The 18,190-nt window shown below is 40.6% G+C and overlaps 2 protein-coding genes across 7 annotated transcripts in view; one reads left to right on the forward strand and one right to left on the reverse strand.

Moving 5' to 3' along the window:
• Nucleotides 1–10,110, reverse strand: part of LOC130360957 (uncharacterized) — a 95,106-nt gene extending 84,996 nt beyond the window's left edge. Inside the window, exons 1-5 of the mRNA XM_056563513.1 lie at nt 9,990–10,110; nt 9,589–9,785; nt 5,671–5,833; nt 4,972–5,121; nt 1,543–1,703 (exon numbers count right to left, since the gene is read on the reverse strand). Coding sequence (XP_056419488.1) covers nt 1,543–1,703; nt 4,972–5,121; nt 5,671–5,833; nt 9,589–9,771 — 657 coding nt within the window. The 5' untranslated portion in view covers nt 9,772–9,785; nt 9,990–10,110. The remainder of the gene's footprint in view (nt 1–1,542; nt 1,704–4,971; nt 5,122–5,670; nt 5,834–9,588; nt 9,786–9,989) is intronic.
• LOC130361225 (serine/threonine-protein kinase SBK1-like) overlaps nt 1–18,190 on the forward strand; it is a 613,716-nt gene that overhangs the window by 227,452 nt on the left and 368,074 nt on the right. The window lies entirely within an intron of this gene.

Raw genomic sequence — 18,190 nt, forward strand, 5'->3', positions numbered from 1 at the left:
GTGGCAAGATAAAGGCTTTAATGGTAAAATGTAAATGAGGCTCAGGTGCCCAGGGGGTGTTCCCCAGCACAGCAAGAGCCCACATTAGCTAGACTATCTCCTCCTATTCATCATTTCAGCACCCACTTGATAATGCCTTCCTTCCTTTGACAGAGGGCATGGAGGGGGTGTATAAGAGGAGACAGACTGGCTAACCCTGGGCTTTTTCTGTGCTGGAGCTAGAGCCTCATTTACTTATGTGAATAATACAAATTACATAAGAAAGTTATGCCCGGAATCCTTATGAAAAGTATCATACTATCTAGCCATTTCCCTGAGTTCAAAGACAAGCTCTGGATTTGTGGTGGAAGTATTAGGAGCTCTTGTTTTTATACTATGCTTTAATATTGGGCAGAGGGTACATGGCACTTTTGGCCACAGGGACACTGTGACTAAAAATCTTTGTCTCACTTTAATGATCATGCTGTGTTGGGGCTTGGATAACTGAGTAGGGTTGTGTTGCAACCCACAAGTGGGCATTACCAAGTGCCAATTACAAAAAGTCAAAACATAGAGATCTTCGGTAGCATGAACCCTCTCATGGCCATAATTGCCATGTAGCCCCAGCCTTCTTCAGATTTGTTTCAAGTTTCTCAGTAAGGCTATGTTAACACAGCGAAATGTCCACATGGAAAATGTCTGAGCAGACATTCTACAGACAGTGAGCACAGGCAGAACATGCCGACGCTAGGGCTTCTCGGAAATGCGCCGTCTATTAGAGGGCAATGCCTTTCGAAACAAAATCAGACCAATTCTAATATATATCTTACCCAATACTAATGAATCAGAATGATTTACGAAGTTTCGGAAGAAAGGAGAGACAAGACGGCACTCACCAATAAGTTGGGTACTTTATTCTTCAGTTGTGAACATACAGCGGCAGGTCATGGAGTCAGACAGACATCGGGAGATGCATCGGGATGACCGTTTCGTGCAAGATGACACTTCCTCTAGCCGACGCTAGAGCGTCGGCAAGAGAAAGTGCGTCATCACGCACGAAACGGTTGTCCCGTTCTTCCGTAACCTTACCTTTGCATTCATCGGACTGAGCACCATCTCTCAGTTGTGTTGCCGGTGAGGCATTTGCCACTCCAGTTGGAGCGTGGTATCCCACTTATATATTGCAAGCCACAACAGTGCCAGATAGCTGTTTTCTCCTCTAAACTATACTATTTATGGCATTTCACTCATCTCTTTTTACTATGTTGCGGGAAACACTATAAGAAAGGCAGTATTTTTGGTTAATTTATATAGCTGGGGTATTTCAGGAATGTTGGTCGAAACATCTGGGGGGGGCGGGGGGGGGTTGATTTTCTAGGCTGCTTTTGTGTAGCAATTGAAAGTGATTACCACTTATTCCAGGGAAAGAAGAGCATTGGGGAAATGACCTCGGGCTCATGTATGTTACCAAGGCCTAATGATACCAATGGTGGATTGTATTTACTGCTGAAATATGTCTTGGAACTCATAGTTTGATTCTTCTGCCACTAATGTAGAACTTACCATGATCATTGGGCTTCCCAAAAGCTTAAAATTTTCATCAACTAAACTCATGAGTTTAAGGATTGTAGGATCTCCATATTCGTATCGATGGCCAAGTAATATAGAAACTATGACGTTGGTGACAGCAGTGTTAAGGATGGTAGTGTTCTCAAACGGCTTTCCTAGAAGAAGAACAGAGGGTTTCACTGTAATATTGCACATTACATTTAGACAACATGGTGGCTCTTCTACCAACAAATGGATCACCAATAGGACCTCAGAAACATTGAAAGCAATATGGTTTAGCATAGAGACATCCATTGCCCAATCAACAGTACAGGCAAGAAAAAATTGGCAAATGTCATCCTTCGTGTAATGTTTCTCTTTGGAAGTAATGTTAGGCCTTTTCTTGGTAAATATTGTCTGGGATAGCATACAGCCATAAATAATGTGATGAAAATGTTTACAAAATTGACGGCATTATTTATATACACAGTGTTACGGAGAATGTTTCACGGGACACACGGGACACGCACATATGATGCTCACCTACTGTAGAAGCAATGCTTAACGTGGACAATACAGTAGCTCCATGAAACAATGCACATCCAATGGAACATTCGAAAATTTTTGTACACATCCTTGTAAATTCACAGAAAGACCTCATGGGCTGATATGAAGGCAGACTTTATGGACAGTTCATCTATCACATCAAATGCTGTATATCCAGTGGAAGGAGCAGAGCACCCCCCATAGTCATCCCAGAGAAAAAAAATAAACCATACCTACTGCTGGCCTTCATTAAAGGGGTACTCCCCTGAAAATATTTTTTTTTAAATCAACTGGAGCCAGAAAGTTAAACAGATTTGTTTAAAAATTGTAATCCTTCCAGTACTTATCAGCTCACGTATGCTACACAGGAAGTTCTTTTGTTTTTGTATTTCTTTTCTAACTGACCACAGTGCTCTCTGCTGACACCTCTGTCCATTTTAGGAACTGTCCAGAGCAGTATAGGTTTTCTATGTGGATTTGCTCCTACTCTGGACAGTTCCTAAAATGGACAGAGGTGTCAGCAGAGAGCACTGTGGTCAGTCAGAAAGGAAATTCAAAAAGAAAATAACTTCCTCTGGAACATACAGCAGCTGATAAGTACTGGAAGGGTTAAGATTTTTAAATATAAGTAAGTTACAAATCTAAAATAAGGTGCAGCTCACAACAGAAGGACCGAGGTAATTAAAGCTATAGCCGGACCCCACCGGCAGCAAAATAGAAATATAGTCAGAGTAATAGCTTATACCTCTAGGACCTCACCAACCTTGGTGCATAATGGTGGAGGTGGAAATAAATTTAAATATAACAGCGTTACTCATAGCAAATTTTAATTAAATATAAATAAAACAAATTTACACATTAAATTGGCACTCCGACCCCTTCCTCAGAAATGTGTAACATATACACATTTCTACTGAGGAAGAGGTCGGAGGATCACAATTCCCAGCACCCCGAAATGCGTTTAGGTGTTTGGCACTGTTCATACAGCTATTACCAGTGTCCGTCGGCAAACCCACAAGTCTCAGCAACAGAGGAGTTAGTCCAGCATGTTCAGTCTATTCCGCCCTGCCTGGCGGTAACCTCACCTCCAATTACCTATCACAGCCTACATCTCCCGCAGTCAAAGTTTCCACGTGGGACGCTATCCCCGGACTGTCCACCGCTCCCGAACGCACAGCTGCCTCTAGAACCACTTACGCTCCCGTGCTGACTGACACTCTTGTCGGAGTGTCAGACCAATACCATCAAGAGACAGCCGGTGAGCAAGTGCAGCCTACAGCACGGAACATCACATCGCGCTCCCCTGCCATCGGAGCCTGCGGCACAGACCAACATTTTGCGCCCCCCTGCCATCGGGGCTGCAAGGGAGACGTGAGACTGCCGTGCCCCCTGCCATCGGAGCACGAGAGGAGTACGGGACTGTGATATACAATAAAAGACCATCGAGCCGCCAGAAACAGTGGTGAGAAACAGTTTAACACCATTTACATGTTTTATCTGGAAATTGACTTTATTATTTTCGAAGTGACTTACGGGCTTTTTTTTCGTTCGCTAATAACAGACTTTTTCCTTTATACACACTGGAATACTAGAATATTGGACACTATCCATCTGATTTTTTGTCACTATCCATCTCAATATTTTTTCCAATAATTGTTTGATACCCCACTAGGGCCCAGTGGGATCATCATCTAACAGTGCCAATTTAATGTGTAAAATTGTTTTATTTATATTTTATTTAAATTTTATATGAGTAACGCTGTTATATTTAAATTTATTTCCACCTCCACCATTATGCACCAAGGTTGGTGAGGTCCTAGAGGTATAAGCTATTACTCTGATTATAAGTTACAAATCTGTTTAACTTTCTGGAACCAGTTTATTTAAAAAAAAAAAAATGTTTTCCAGTGGAGTATCCCTTTAATGGTCTACTCGTCTACTCGTGGCATCAAAGCCACTAGTCAAAGCCATTATGTTGTCTTGAGACCACTACATCCCTACACTAAATCAAAAGCTTTAGTATATCTAAATAGTGTTTTCTAAGAAGGCATGGTGCAGGCTGGGAGTTGTAGTTTTGCAACATCTGTTGAGCCACAGTTTGGAGATCAATGTTCTAGAACATAATATCTCCTTACATACTGTACCTGATATTGTGTCCATGGTATAGCTCCATACTAGTGATGAGCGGCAGGGGCCATATTCGAATTTGCGATGTTTCGCGAATATAAGGGCGAATATTCATCCTATGTTCGAGAAATTTGCATATTCGCAATGTTCGTTCTCTTTTTTTATTTCCATACGAAAATTTGCGATGAAATTCGCATAGTGCGCATGTGCAATTATATCTTTCACCTAAAATAAGGGATACGTGTCCAGTCTGAAAGTGCCGATATTCGCAAAAAAATCACATAAAAATTTGCATATAAATATGCATAAATTTGCATAAGAAAAAAAAAAACAGATGTTCATCATTACGAATATATATCGTAATACACTGAGGTTGTTGTAGAGAACAGGAGCAAAGAGTATGGTTAAATGTCCTTCACTGAAAAACCCACCGATCCTTGGGTTGTCCATGGCCCTTTCCAGAACTATTGATGACTTTGGCTGAGAACAGTAATGCTTGCAAAGAGGCTGTACAGTGATCTAACCCCTGTGCTCCAAATTTACAGGTAACCTACCATTTATAGTGTGTGTATTTTAGGACTACAACTCCTAGCATGCTCATGGTAGGGGTTGTAGTCCGACAACAGCTGAAAAATGCAGGGAAAAAAGTTTATTTGATAATATAGTTGACCGACAGATACTGCACACGTTGCAGATCTCCCCCCTGATAAAAAAATAACTCCGCCCCCTCCTCCCGCCAGATTTTGAAACATTGTACATGGACCATCTTACCTCCATATGATCTAAATGTTTCTACCAAGGAGTCGCATTCTTCATTTATCCGATCTTCTAAAGATCTCTTCCCCATCCCCAAGTCTCTCAGCTTTGACAGTGTAAATCGTCGCATCACTTTCCAGTTTTCACCATTAGAAAAGACAATACCTTGAAAAAGAACAGTTTTAGTTAATAGTCCGGGACTGTTGGAGGTCATGTCATGTTTAAGTGGTTTTATTTAAGTCATGTACAAAGATTATAAAGATTATAAAGTAATATGTAAAATACAAAAAAGTAAGTTAACCCCTTAAAGGGGTACTCCGCTGCTCTCAGCGTTTGGAACAAACTGTTCCAAACGCTGGAGCGGGGAGCTCATGATATCATAGCCTCGCCTCCTCATGAAGTCACACCCCACACCCTCAATGCAAGTCTATGGGAGGGGGCTATGCCATCATGAGCTCACTCCCCCTCCCATAGACATGAATGGAGGGGGCATGGCGTGACGTCACGTCCCCAGTCCCGGGTGCTGCAAGGAGATCGTGGGGGATGTCAGCAGCGCCAACCCCCACCCCCCCCACACACGATCAGACATCATATCCCCTATCCTTTGGATAGGGGATAAAATGTTTTTACCCGGAATACCCCTTTAATGTTTTCTTGATACTAGCCATAGGAATATGGTTGTCAATGTACAGTTTAACCGTTTGCCTGTTTTACCATGTCCCTTTGAGGTCTCTTGGAATATCGGTATGTCGGCTCTATCAGCAAATTCTTCAGCGTGGTTGACGAAAGCGTCCTTCACTGCATCATATCCACACAGAACCACCACCTTCTGCATCCCTAACTGCACGCAGAACACTGGGCCAAACTTGTTGCTTAACTGTGAAATAAAATGAAAACATTATACTGTACAATGCAATATAGCAGTTTTTTTTATATTTGCTGGATGCAGGTTGCGGGAATCTCTGGCGGGGGGGGGGGGGGTGGTCCCAAATCTGAATTGCGGTATTGGCGCATCACCGGGGTGTAGAAGTAGTTCTTGCAGACAATTTACTGTGAAAACTTTTTATTCACCAAAGTATATGTTATACAAAGGCAATATCAGTTACAAAAGATTGCTGGGTGCTCAGGACAATGCGTTTCGAGAGGGGATCCCTCTCTTCTCCTCTCCCACAGACCCGGGCCCTCGGGCAGTGCACGAATGCCCGACCTATCAGTCTGTTCCTGGTTTCCACCAGATATCCAAAGTGTGGATGCAAGCAAAGGAAAGGACCAGCTCCACTAAGTCCTCCTCAATACACAAAACAAAATCCAATGCAGCATTTCCATATAGTGAAAAAATCCAAAAATATTTTATTCCATTATTATGTGTAGAGATGAGCAAACTTCCAGTAATTCGATTCGTCAAGAACTTCTCGGCTCGGCGTTTGCGGCTTTAGCCTGCATAAATTAGTTCAGCTTTCAGGTGCTCCAGTGAGCTGGAAAAGGTGGATTCAGTCCTATGAGACTCTCTTCTAGGACTGTATCCACCTTTTCCAGCGCACTGGAGCACCTGAAAGCTGAACTAATTTATGCAGGCTAAAGCCGCAAACGCCAAGCCGAGAAGTTCGTGACGAATTGAATTACTGTAAGTTCGCTCATCTCTAATTATGTGTAAAGAAGCAACGTTTCGACCCACTCCTGAGCTTGAAAAAGGATTTAGGAGTGGGTCAAAACATCGCTTCTTTGCACATAAGGATGGAATACATTTTTTTTGCATTTTTTCACTTTATGGAAGTGCTGCTACATACAAAGCTGTTAGTGGCCAAACCCCTTAAGGGTAGGGTTACACGTAAAGCATCTGTAGCGTATTTGACACTGCATATGCGCTACTGATCATCCCTGGAGTGTGCCTCCTGCTTTGTCCTGTGTTGTATACTCGCAGCAGCAATCCTCTGCTACGAGCAGACACACAGGGTACACGAGCAGACACACGCAGTGTACTCACAGACATTGTGTTCACTCCTCCTGCTCCCTGAGCTAGGCCGAAAGCGGCCACGATGTCTGTGAGTAAACTGCGCATGCGCACACAACTCTCAGATCCCTGTGTGTCAGATCCCTGTGTGTCTGCTATTGGCAGATTGCTGCTAGAAGCAGACAACGCAGGGCACAGCAGAAGGCTCACTGTAGGGATGGTCAGTAGTGCATCCGCAGCATCACATACACTGCAGATGTGCTATGTGTGACCCTACCCTAAAGGATGATTCAATATTGACTATAATGGCTCAGATCAGTCATTTAATCTATGTATATAAAACTCAACGTGTGTGTGTGTGTGTATGTGTGTATGTATGTTCCACAAAAACTTCCAAACGGCTAAAGATATTAAAATGAAACTTGGCACACATGTTACCTATATGTCAACAACAAACATAGGATAGGTGATTTAACCCTTACTCACCCCCATTTGCCAGGGGCGGGGTTTATGTTTAAAGTCCCATACAAGTCAATGGGAAATATATGTTACTGCATAACTTCCAAACGGCTTGAGATATTTCGATAATACTTGGTCACATGTTACTTATATGTCCACTTAAAATATAGGATAGTTAATTTAACCCTTAACTACCCACATTTGTGAGGGTCAGGGTTTTTGTTTAAAGTCCCATGCAAATCAATGGGAAATGTATGTTTTCACATAACTTCTGTACGGCTGGAGATATTTCAATACCTGATACACATATTACAGGTCGGGATATGAGGATGGGATGGGAGGTCGAGATAGGAGGTCGAGATAGGAGGTCAAGATAGGAGGACGGGATGGTCGGGATATGAGGACGGGATATGAGGACCGGATAGGAGGTGGAGATAGGAGGTCGGGATAGGAGGGTGGGATAGGAGGTCGAGATAGGAGGACGGGATAGGAGGTCGGAATAGGAGGTCGGGGTATGAGGACGGGATATGGGGTTGGGATATGACAACGATATGTGGGGATGAGATTTGAAGTCAAAAGCTTCCTCCTTTGTTGATTTTCCTCCCCAACAAGGATGAGGAAGGAAAAACCGGGCAACACCGGGTACTCAGCTAGTATATATATATATATATATATATATATATATATATATATATATATATATATATATATATATATAAAACTCAACGTGTGTGTGTGTATGTATGTATGTATGTATGTTCCACAAAAACGTCCAAACGGCTAAAGATATTAACATGAAACTTGGCACACATGTTACTTATATGTCAACAACAAACATAGGATAGGTAATTTAACCCTTTCTCACCCCCATTTGCCAGGGGCGGGGTTTATCTTTAAAGCTCCATACATCTCTATGGGAAATATATGTTACTGCATAACTTCCAAACGGCTGGAGATATTTCGATAATACTTGATCACATGTTACTTATATGTCCACTTAAAATATAGGATAGTTAATTTAACCCTTAACCACCCCCATTTGTGAGGGTCGGGGTTTTAGTTTAAAGTCCCATGAAAATCAATGGGAAATGTATGTTCTCACATAACTTCTGTACAGCTGGAGATATTTCAATACCTGGTACACATATACGGGTCGGGATATGAGGACGAGATAGGAGGTCGAGATAGGTCGAGTTAGGAGGTAAAGATAGGAGGAGGGGATAGGAGGTTGGGATAGGAGGTCGGGATATGAGGACGGGATAAGAGGATGGGATAGGAGGTTGAGTTAGGAGGTCAGGATATGAGGACTGGATAGAAGGTGGAGATAGGAGGACGGGATAGGAGGACGGGATAGGAGGACGGGATAGCAGGTCGAGATAGGAGGACGGGATAGGAGGTCGGGATAGGAGGTCGGGGTATGAGGATGGGATAAGAGGACGGGATAGGAGGTGGAGATAGGAGGTCGAGATAGTAGGTCGGGATAGGAGGACAGGATAGGAGGACGGGATAGGAGGTTGAGATAGGAGGGCGAGATGGGAGGAGGGGATAGGAGGTTGGGATAGGAGGGTGGGATAGGAGGGTGGGATAGGAGGGTGGGATAGGAGGTCGAGTTAGGAGGTCAGGATATGAGGTGGAGATAAGAGGACGGGATAGGAAGACGGGATAGGAGGACGGTATAGGAGGTCAGATAGGAGGTCGGGATAGGAGGATGGGATAGGAGGTCGGGACAGGAGGTCGAGATAGGAGGACGGGATAGGAGGTCAGAGTATGAGGACGGGATATGGGGTTGGGATATGACAACAATATATGGGGATGGGATATGAAGTCAAAAGCTTCCTCCTCTGTTGATTTTCCTCCACAACAAGGATGAGGAAGGAAAAACCGGGCAAAGCTGGGTACTCAGCTAGTAAATATATAAATCATGAAAACAATTTCTGGCAAGCTATAATAACCAGGGCAGGTTTGGGGTATATGTGGGATTCTAGATATCATATCCTACCCTTGGTTTGGCAATTAAAATAGAATTTTAACTTCCACTAAGGCTAATATGTAAAAGTTTACTCTGAGTGAAGATGCTGGTCTTGATTATAGCAATAGTAATCCATTTATTGTACCAATAACTACAGAACAGGTCACAATCCCAATTTCACTGTATATCCCTAGTTTGTAACTATATGGCTGCTTCAGATTTTATATATTTCATGGAAACGGCAGATCCTTACCTCGGTGAATGTTTTGGAAGGGTTCTTCATGTCAAATATATGCATATTCCCAATAATTGGCAAACAGTCGGGCCCTGGAGGTAAATTCTTGCTCTCATTTTTCTTCCGATTATAAAATAATTTGGTCAAAAGATAGGAAATGATAATGAGGAAGCCAATCGTGGTAAGAGCCGAGCTGAGCATGATGTTGGTCGAATCTACATGGAGGAAATTAGACTTTTTATTTATTTATTTATTTATTTATTGAACACGATATCAACACATGAGACATGATATGACCACACCGGCACCATGTATGGATTTAATTGTATACATACTCTACTTCTTCATATTTCCCAACCTCACTCGGCAGGGTACAACATTCTCCCAACTAATACTAGACCCCTTTCACCCATTCTTACTTGGAAAGAAGCCTCAAATAGCATATTGTGTGACATTATTGGATTGGCATGCCTTGGGCCCACTAAAGTCCATATGATCAGTTCATAAATAACATGGACATTAAAGGGGTACTCCGCCAATGCATATCTTATCCCCTATCCACGTGATCTCGGCTGCGGCACCCCAGACATCGCTCTGTGCCGGATGACTGGAGATGCGGGCGGAGGCTCGTGAAGTCTCGGTCACATCCCACTTGTGATGTCATGGCAGTCACGTCCCCTCCCATAGACTTGCATTGAGGGGGCTTGGCTGTGACGTCATGAGCAGGGTGTGGCCATGACGTCATGAGCCTCTGGAGCTGCACCTGATACTCTAAACGAATGCTGGGGCAGCAGGGAGATTGCGGGGGCCCCAGTGGTACATTAGGTAACATACTAAACGAATGCTGGGCACCCCCCCCCCCCCTTCCTCACAAAAAGCAATAGTCCAAAAACCTTTTTTTTTAATTGGGTCATATCTCTGGCTGTTTACAGTGCAAAATATGTGCAGCAATATAGGTCAAAATATGGATGAATTTTAGCAATTATACCTCAACTTTTATTTAATCTTAGACACTGAGCGTCTGGCTGCTGAGACCACACTGATCATTAGAACAAAGGAACAAAAGAGTTTTCTCGGTTATATTTTCAGCCAAAATACTGTATGTGACCAAAGAAATTTTAAATATATATATATACAGGCACATTTAAATATAGATTATATTCATGCATCAGTGGATTAAAGGAGTAGTCCAGTGGTGATTCAGTGGTTTACAACTTATCCCCTATCTTAAGGATAGGGGATAAGTTGCAGATCGCGGGGGGTACGACCACTGGGGCCCCCTGCGATCTCCTGTACGGAGACCCGACAGCCCGCGGGAAGGGGGCGTGACGACCTCCGCACGAAGCGGCGGCCGACACGCCCCCTCAATACAACTCTATGGCAGAGCCGAAGCGCTGCCTTCGGCAATCTCCGGCTCTGCCATAGAGATGTATTGAGGCCGCCGCCTCGTGCGGGGGTCGACACCCGCTATCTCGGCGGAGAGCCGGGGCCCCGTACAGAGAGATCGCAGGGGGCCCCAGCGGTCGGACCTCCGCGATCTCAAACTTATCCCCTATCCTTAGGATAGGGGATAAGTTTTTCACCACTGGACTACCCCTTTAACTACTATAGACTGGGCTGTTAACAAAACAAAACCAGTATACTAACACCAACATTATCAATAATAATACTACACAAAGGACAAAAATTACCGCCACCTCATTATCATACAGTTTCCCCACACAGTGACCGAATAATGTTGTTGTCATATATTGATACTAAAAAAAAAAAAATCAGTATTACCCAAGACCAATATTACTAATGATCCCTCTATACAGGGGACAAATAATCGGTTACACCCTGATCACATATTCCTACCCTCAATGACTGAATAATGCTCTCATACAGTTACTGTATACAAACATTATATACAAACCAACATTATTCCCATACAGTGACCATATCGTGCAGTTACATCCAAGTGACATAAAGGTGACGTCTTCTCTGATTCGTTTACTTTTTTTTTCCTTCCGGCCAAGATGGCGACTTATTCCAGCTGTGACTTGTTTCCGCAGAATCTGTCAGATAAGCATTGTAGGCTCTGCACTTAATGTTACACCTATACAAACGTTCTATGGTAGTATTACCCTACACAATAAAAGTGCTTCTTTAAAAGTGTGCCCCGTCCCCATACAGTAGATTGCCCCCAATAGTGGCCACACACAGATGTCTGCCCCCAATATTGCCCCCTTCACTGTAGTTTCCCTCATAATAGTGCTCTTACACAGTAGTTTGCCCCCTAATAGTGCCCCCACACAGTAAAGAAAAATTAACAAATGGCAGGTTCTCAAGGACTGCTTGTAAATGCCGCCGTGAATGGAAATGAGTGCATGGATGGCTGATGCGGGACTAAACATGTCAGTCAGTGATTTGTGTCAGATGGATATGTAATGGTGTGAAAAAAATTAATAAATAAATTATTGTGTTAGCTGAGAAGAGACGGTGGACTATATATATATATATATATATATATATATATATATATATATATATATTAACTTGAGGCAAACGTGTGAGTGTGAGGTGGTTGAGAATTATATACTGATTGTGTCTGATGGTTGAATGAAAGGTTAGGAGGTCATGAATGTGAAAGAAAAAATGGGGAAAAAAAATTAATAGATAAAAATAACAAAAAAAATGGTTGTGTTAGCTGAGATAAAAAAATAAACAAAAAAAAGGGGGATAGAGAAAAATGCTAGATGTCCAAGGTACAAATGTAGTTTATTCTAAATGGTCAAATACAATTATAACATACAAAAACAGAGAGGATATAGGATCCTTGCACGCCTCCCTGATTAATGAATTAAAAATATATATAATCAAATAAAGAGTAGTAGTGAAATTATAACAGTTGCTGCACCACTAAGTAACCACTGTCTATTGGTATGAACCAGCTGGAGGTAGAGGTATTGGAGCACTGTTCGTTCTCAAGCGCTGCAGTCCCCCAATTTTTGGCCCACTGTGCCGGTACAATGGTTTGTAGCTCAAAGTCTCTGATAGTGAGCGCTGTTTAGGCTGGGTGGCTGTGACAGCAGTACAGCCTGGGACCATATCCTTGGCTTGGGAGTATCACCTTAGTAATTCGCTGCAATATTAACGGCTCGGCGGCTGCAACAGTATGAATGAAGCGCTGGTACTATGTACCGCTTACCCGTCCTGGCAAAGGTCTTGGGTGAGTGTCCTGTGCTGTTCTGATGTTCGTCGGCTTCGTCCTGGTGTAGGTGACGGAGTCTGCCTGCCGACAGACAGGTCACCCTCGGTGGAGATGCCGGTTTGCAGAGTGGTGTCCACAGGTATCTCGTAGGAGCGCGCGCTCTAGTGATGGAAGCAGCTTCTTTTGATGACAGCGTAACTTGCCGGTATTAGGGTCGTCTATCCAGTGGTTGTGTAGTGGTCTTTGGGTATAAGTGAATAAGATTAGACACGTTTCGTACCCTTTAGGTCCTTCCTGTGATGAGTGGCTTGCAAATGCTCATGCTTTATATATGGTGATATAAGAGTGATTAGCAAAACCTGACGTACCCTGGACATGGGCTGATGTAAATTTCAAAATCCAGATTGGATTTCTGTTATATAACAAATTTAAAAAAACCGGATTAGATTTCTGTTATATAAGAAATTTAAAAAACCTGGATTGGATTTCTGTTATCTAAGAAATTTAAAAAAACTGGATTGGATTTCTGTTATATAAAAATAAAATAAATAAAAAGAAACGGATTGGATTTCTGTTATATAAGAAATGTATTTTATTGCGTGGAAGATGTATTGATAAGTACCGTATATATGGACATTGGAGGATTAAGGAAAGAATAAGATGTAAAAAAAAAAATATATATATATATATATATATATATATATATATTTAAAATAAAATAATATAATTGGAACAATTAGGAAAAGTAGGGTATGTTTGAGTGTGTATAAATGTTATATGTTGCTCAAATATGATATATAATCCATTAAATGGGCACTGTCACCAACTTTATTTTTTGATATGTTGTAGTACTTATGTACTACAACATATCTATAATATACTTTTATAATTTTTTTTTTCCATTAAAAAGGTTTAATTTACATTTAAAAACCGGCTACTGAAAACTGACTGATTTTGGAGTGGCAATCAGTCCTTTTTCAGTTAGGCTGCACTCGATCCCTGCCTGTCAATCAGACAGGCGGGAGCGAGTGCATTGGCTCCCCGGCCACTCCTCCCGCACATCGCCGCCGCCGCCTTGTTGCCGCTGCTGTTCCTGCACGCCCGCTGCCGGACTCTGCAGTAACTGCAAGTGTAATGAGGGAGCGGGGTATGCAGGGCAGGGGGGGGGGGGGGCGGGCTTCGGAGGATGAGGAAGGAACGGGCTAGTGCCGTAGCGGGGGGGGGGGGGGAACGGGCTAGCAAAAAAAAAAATAGGATGGTGGGAGCTACCCTTTAATGGTATAGTTGTAAGCATTTGACATTTTTTTCCCCTTTTTTTCCTTTTTCAAAAATGTTTTCTTCTATAGAACAATGGAATACATAGAGTAAAATATATAAAAAATGTATGTAAAACATATTTATAATAATAATAATTTAATTAAACAAAAAATAAATAAAAATATAAATAATAAATAAATAAATAAATAAATAAAAAAAAAAAAAAAATGATTAAGAAAGAAAGCCAAAAATCTCCAATTCTGATAAGGTGCCAGTGTCTGAAATTCATAAATATTGCGACTTTCGATCCGGGACATTTTTGCTATATGATTGTCACCACGCCTATCTTTCTTTACTGATTATATGGCCGCAAAAGTCAAACAGGTGGGATCTTGATCATGGCATTCTTTAAAATGTGACGATAAGGAATGGTTCCCCAATTCTTGTTTTTAAACTCCTTTTAGTGAGGCCAATTTACTGTTTTTGACAAGGACATTGTGTAGATATTATTAGATTATAATGTAGATAACTGAAGTGCTGTCGCAGGTAAGTAGTTCATCAATGCTTTCTGTCTTCTTTGGGAATTTCGTCTGCGGACAGTTCTTGCATCTTCCGCACCCTAAAACACCTATCAAGGATAGCCAAGTTTGCTGTGGGTTGGTGGTTACATATTGGCTGGGTTGTTTTGTGGTAGGCGATATCTTGATTTCTAGGTTTGGCACCTTAGTATAAATAATTGTGGCTTTATCTGTTAATAACAGTGCTTGGGTTTTATATTGTTTGAGTAGAAGCCAGTGTTTGTTTATAATGTGTTCTACTGTCTTGAACTGGTTGTTGTATGGAAGAATTATCTTCATTGTACGTTTTCATTCTGTTTTTTGTTCTTCAAAATATGATTTTCTATCTTGTCGTCTTATTTTCTGGAGTGCTTTCGTTATTATATTTTCTGGATAATTTTTTTCTATAAAGTCCTAGGCTAATTCTTTCGCTTCTTCTTCACATTTTTCTTTGTTTATGCAATTTCTTTTTAATCTTCTAAATTGTCCCTGAGGGACATTTAGGAGCCATCTAGGCAAATGACAACTTTCACATAAAATGTATGAATTCCTTGCCATTGTTTTTTTAAAAGTTTGGCATACCAATTTTTCACCTGCTACCATTATTTTTAGATCTAAAAATTCAACATATGTGCTGCTGGTTAGGGGGGTAAATGTCAGATTAAAATAATTGATGTTAATAAAAGATAAAAATCGTTGTAAGTTTTCATTCGTCCCTCGCCATACCATTAAAATGTCATCGATATACCTCCGCCATAGGAAAAGATCTGCGCCCAAGCATTGGGTAACAAACATGTTTTCCCAATAGCCCATGAATAGATTTGCATAGCTTGGCGCAAATCTGGTCCCTAAGGCGGTACCTACTTTTTGACGATAAAATTGTTTGTCAAAATAGAAATAGTTGTGGTTTAAAATGAATTTGATGCTTTCTGTTAAAAAGCCAATTTGGGTTGGCGGGAGATCTCCTGCTTCAGATACAAAATAGTAAGCAGCTTTCATTCCCTGTTCCAGGTTAATGCATGTATACTGGGAGATGACGTCTAGGGTTTCCAGTATCTAGCCCTCTCGCCAATGTAAATTTCCCACCACGTAAATTGTGTCTGTTGTATACTTCAAGCAATATGGTATTTTTTCCACATAGGGTTGGAGGTATTTGTCCACATATTGTGACAAATTGAAAGTAAAGGATTGGATCCCTGAGACAATGGTTCTGCCGGGTGGTTCTGTTGGGTGCTTGTGGACTTTAGGTAAGCAATAAAACAATGGCAACCTTTTGTCAGTGTTTAATAAAAAATCAAATTCAGTCTTTGTTAAAAAAAAAATTCTTTAAGTGCGTTAGTGCATATTACTTCCAATTGTTTTGTGTATTCCAATGTCGGATCTTTTGATAGATGTTCATATGTCTCGCGGTCCTCTAGTTGTCTATAATATTCTTTTATGTAATTAGTTGTGTCCCATACTATGATTGATCCACTTTTATCAGCAGGATGGATGGTGATCTGGTTGTTTTCTTGGAGTTGTTTAATTGCTGCAATTTCTTTCCGTGTCAGATTACTTTTTGACTTGTTGGTGGAGGTTTTTAAATTTCTGATTTAATTTGCTACTGCAAATCTTAAAGCATTAATTTCTCCACTTACTTCCTGAGTAGGATAGAATGTTTATTTCTTCTTCAAGTCAGAGTGTATGTAGTGGCTTTCCATTGCTTCTTTTCTTTCTATCAGATTATTTATGAAAAATGTCTTCAGAATTAAATTCCTTATGAACTTTTCTATACCCACATAGATATCGAACTTGTTGGCTTACGTGTGGGGGCAAATTTGAGTCCTTTGTTTAATAATTTTTGTTGATCTTCTGTTAGTTCTATTGGACTTAATTTAATTATTGCTGTGTTTTGTATTCATTGTTCTTCTCCATCCTTTTCTTGCGAATTGGAGTCTCGTCTAAGTCTATTAGTTCGTCTCTGGTGTCTAGTTCTCTTTTTCTGTTTCCTCTTGTTATATTCATAGCTGATAGTGTGTTTATATTTGTTATTGTTTCTAATGTGTTTCTTATTTCTTCCCGGCCTGTCTGGTGGATCTGAGCTGATACAATGATCTATTTTTTTCTTCGTTCCTGGGAAGGTTTTGTTTTCTGTAGTGCTGTCCCTTGTTTCTGAGGTAGTAGTGGTTGTTTCACTGTCCCTTCTGTTCTTCTTTGTTTCTCTTCTTTTTGTTGGTAATGCTTGTGTATGGTTTGTCCTTTTGTCCCATTTCTTTGGTTTTGTTGATCCTGATATGAATTCGGTGGTCGTCCCTGATGGTATGTTCCATGTCCTAAAAAAATCACTCCTATGGGTTTGTGGTGTCTGTAAGAGTGGAGCATATCTATTGTTGGTAGGTATGGTATAATTTATAACTGGTTTAAAAAATGTTCTTTTGTGTTATATGTTGGTTGGTTTGTTTCCTGATCTTTTATCTATAATTTCTTGTCCCAGTTTGTTGAGCGAATGTATAATTGTGGATTGATATTTGTAGTATTCCTCATTTTTATCAAATTTTTCCAACTCTATTTTGAGGGTGGTTAGTTCCTTTTCTTGTTGATTTACAACTTTCTTCCTTCTTTCAATGATAAGTTCGACTAATTTGATTGATTTGTTATTGAATTTTTTTTTCCATATTTCTTCAAATTCTTCATCATGTATATCTCTTGCTAGTTGTTTATGGATCGTTAGTCCCTTTGGTATTATGTTGAGTTGAAGATAGTGTGTCAGGGATTTTATTTCCCATTGATGCTTTAAGGTTCTTCTTAATCAGTTCCGAGATAGGATTCCCAAAGAAGACAGAAATTATATCCTCAACCACCAACTCTTATCAACATAGAATTGATGAACTACTTACCTGCAACAGCACTTCAGTTATCTACATAATAACATGTCCTTGGCAAAAACAGTACATTGGCCGCACTAAAAGGAGTTTAAAAACAAGAATTGTTGAACATATATATATATATATATATATATATATATATATATATATATATATATATATAATATAAAAACCAGTTACATGAACCATTCCTTATCGTCACATTTTAAAGAATGCCATGATCAAGATCCCACCTGTATGACTATTGCGGCCATACAATCAGTAAAGAAAGATTGGTGTGGTGGCAACCATATAGCAAAAATGTCCCGGATCAAAAGTCGAAATATTTATTAATTTCAAACACTGGCACCTTATGGCCTAAATTCAGAATTGGAGATTTTTGGCTTTCTTTCTTAACCCCTTTACGTCCTCCGCCGGCTCCCGTGATATGCCGCGGGATCACGCGGATCGGGCCCGGCGGCCATCAACGGCCGGGACCCGCGGCTAATGCAGGACATCACCGATCATCCGATAAGATGCCAGGGACGGAGTACCCCTTTAAGGGGTTAATCCTTTTTATTATTATTTTTCTTTTTCTTTATTTTTTCTTTATTTATTATTTCTATTTTTTATTTATTTATTTTAATTATTATTAACATAAATATTATGTTTTACTTACTTTTTTATACATTTTATATATTTTACTCTATGATTTCCAAAAAATTTTGAAAAAGAAAAAGATAAGGGGAAAAAAACAAATCAAATGTCAT

This window comes from Hyla sarda, chromosome 3 (genome assembly GCF_029499605.1).
Source record: "Hyla sarda isolate aHylSar1 chromosome 3, aHylSar1.hap1, whole genome shotgun sequence".
Lineage (NCBI taxonomy): Eukaryota > Metazoa > Chordata > Amphibia > Anura > Hylidae > Hyla > Hyla sarda.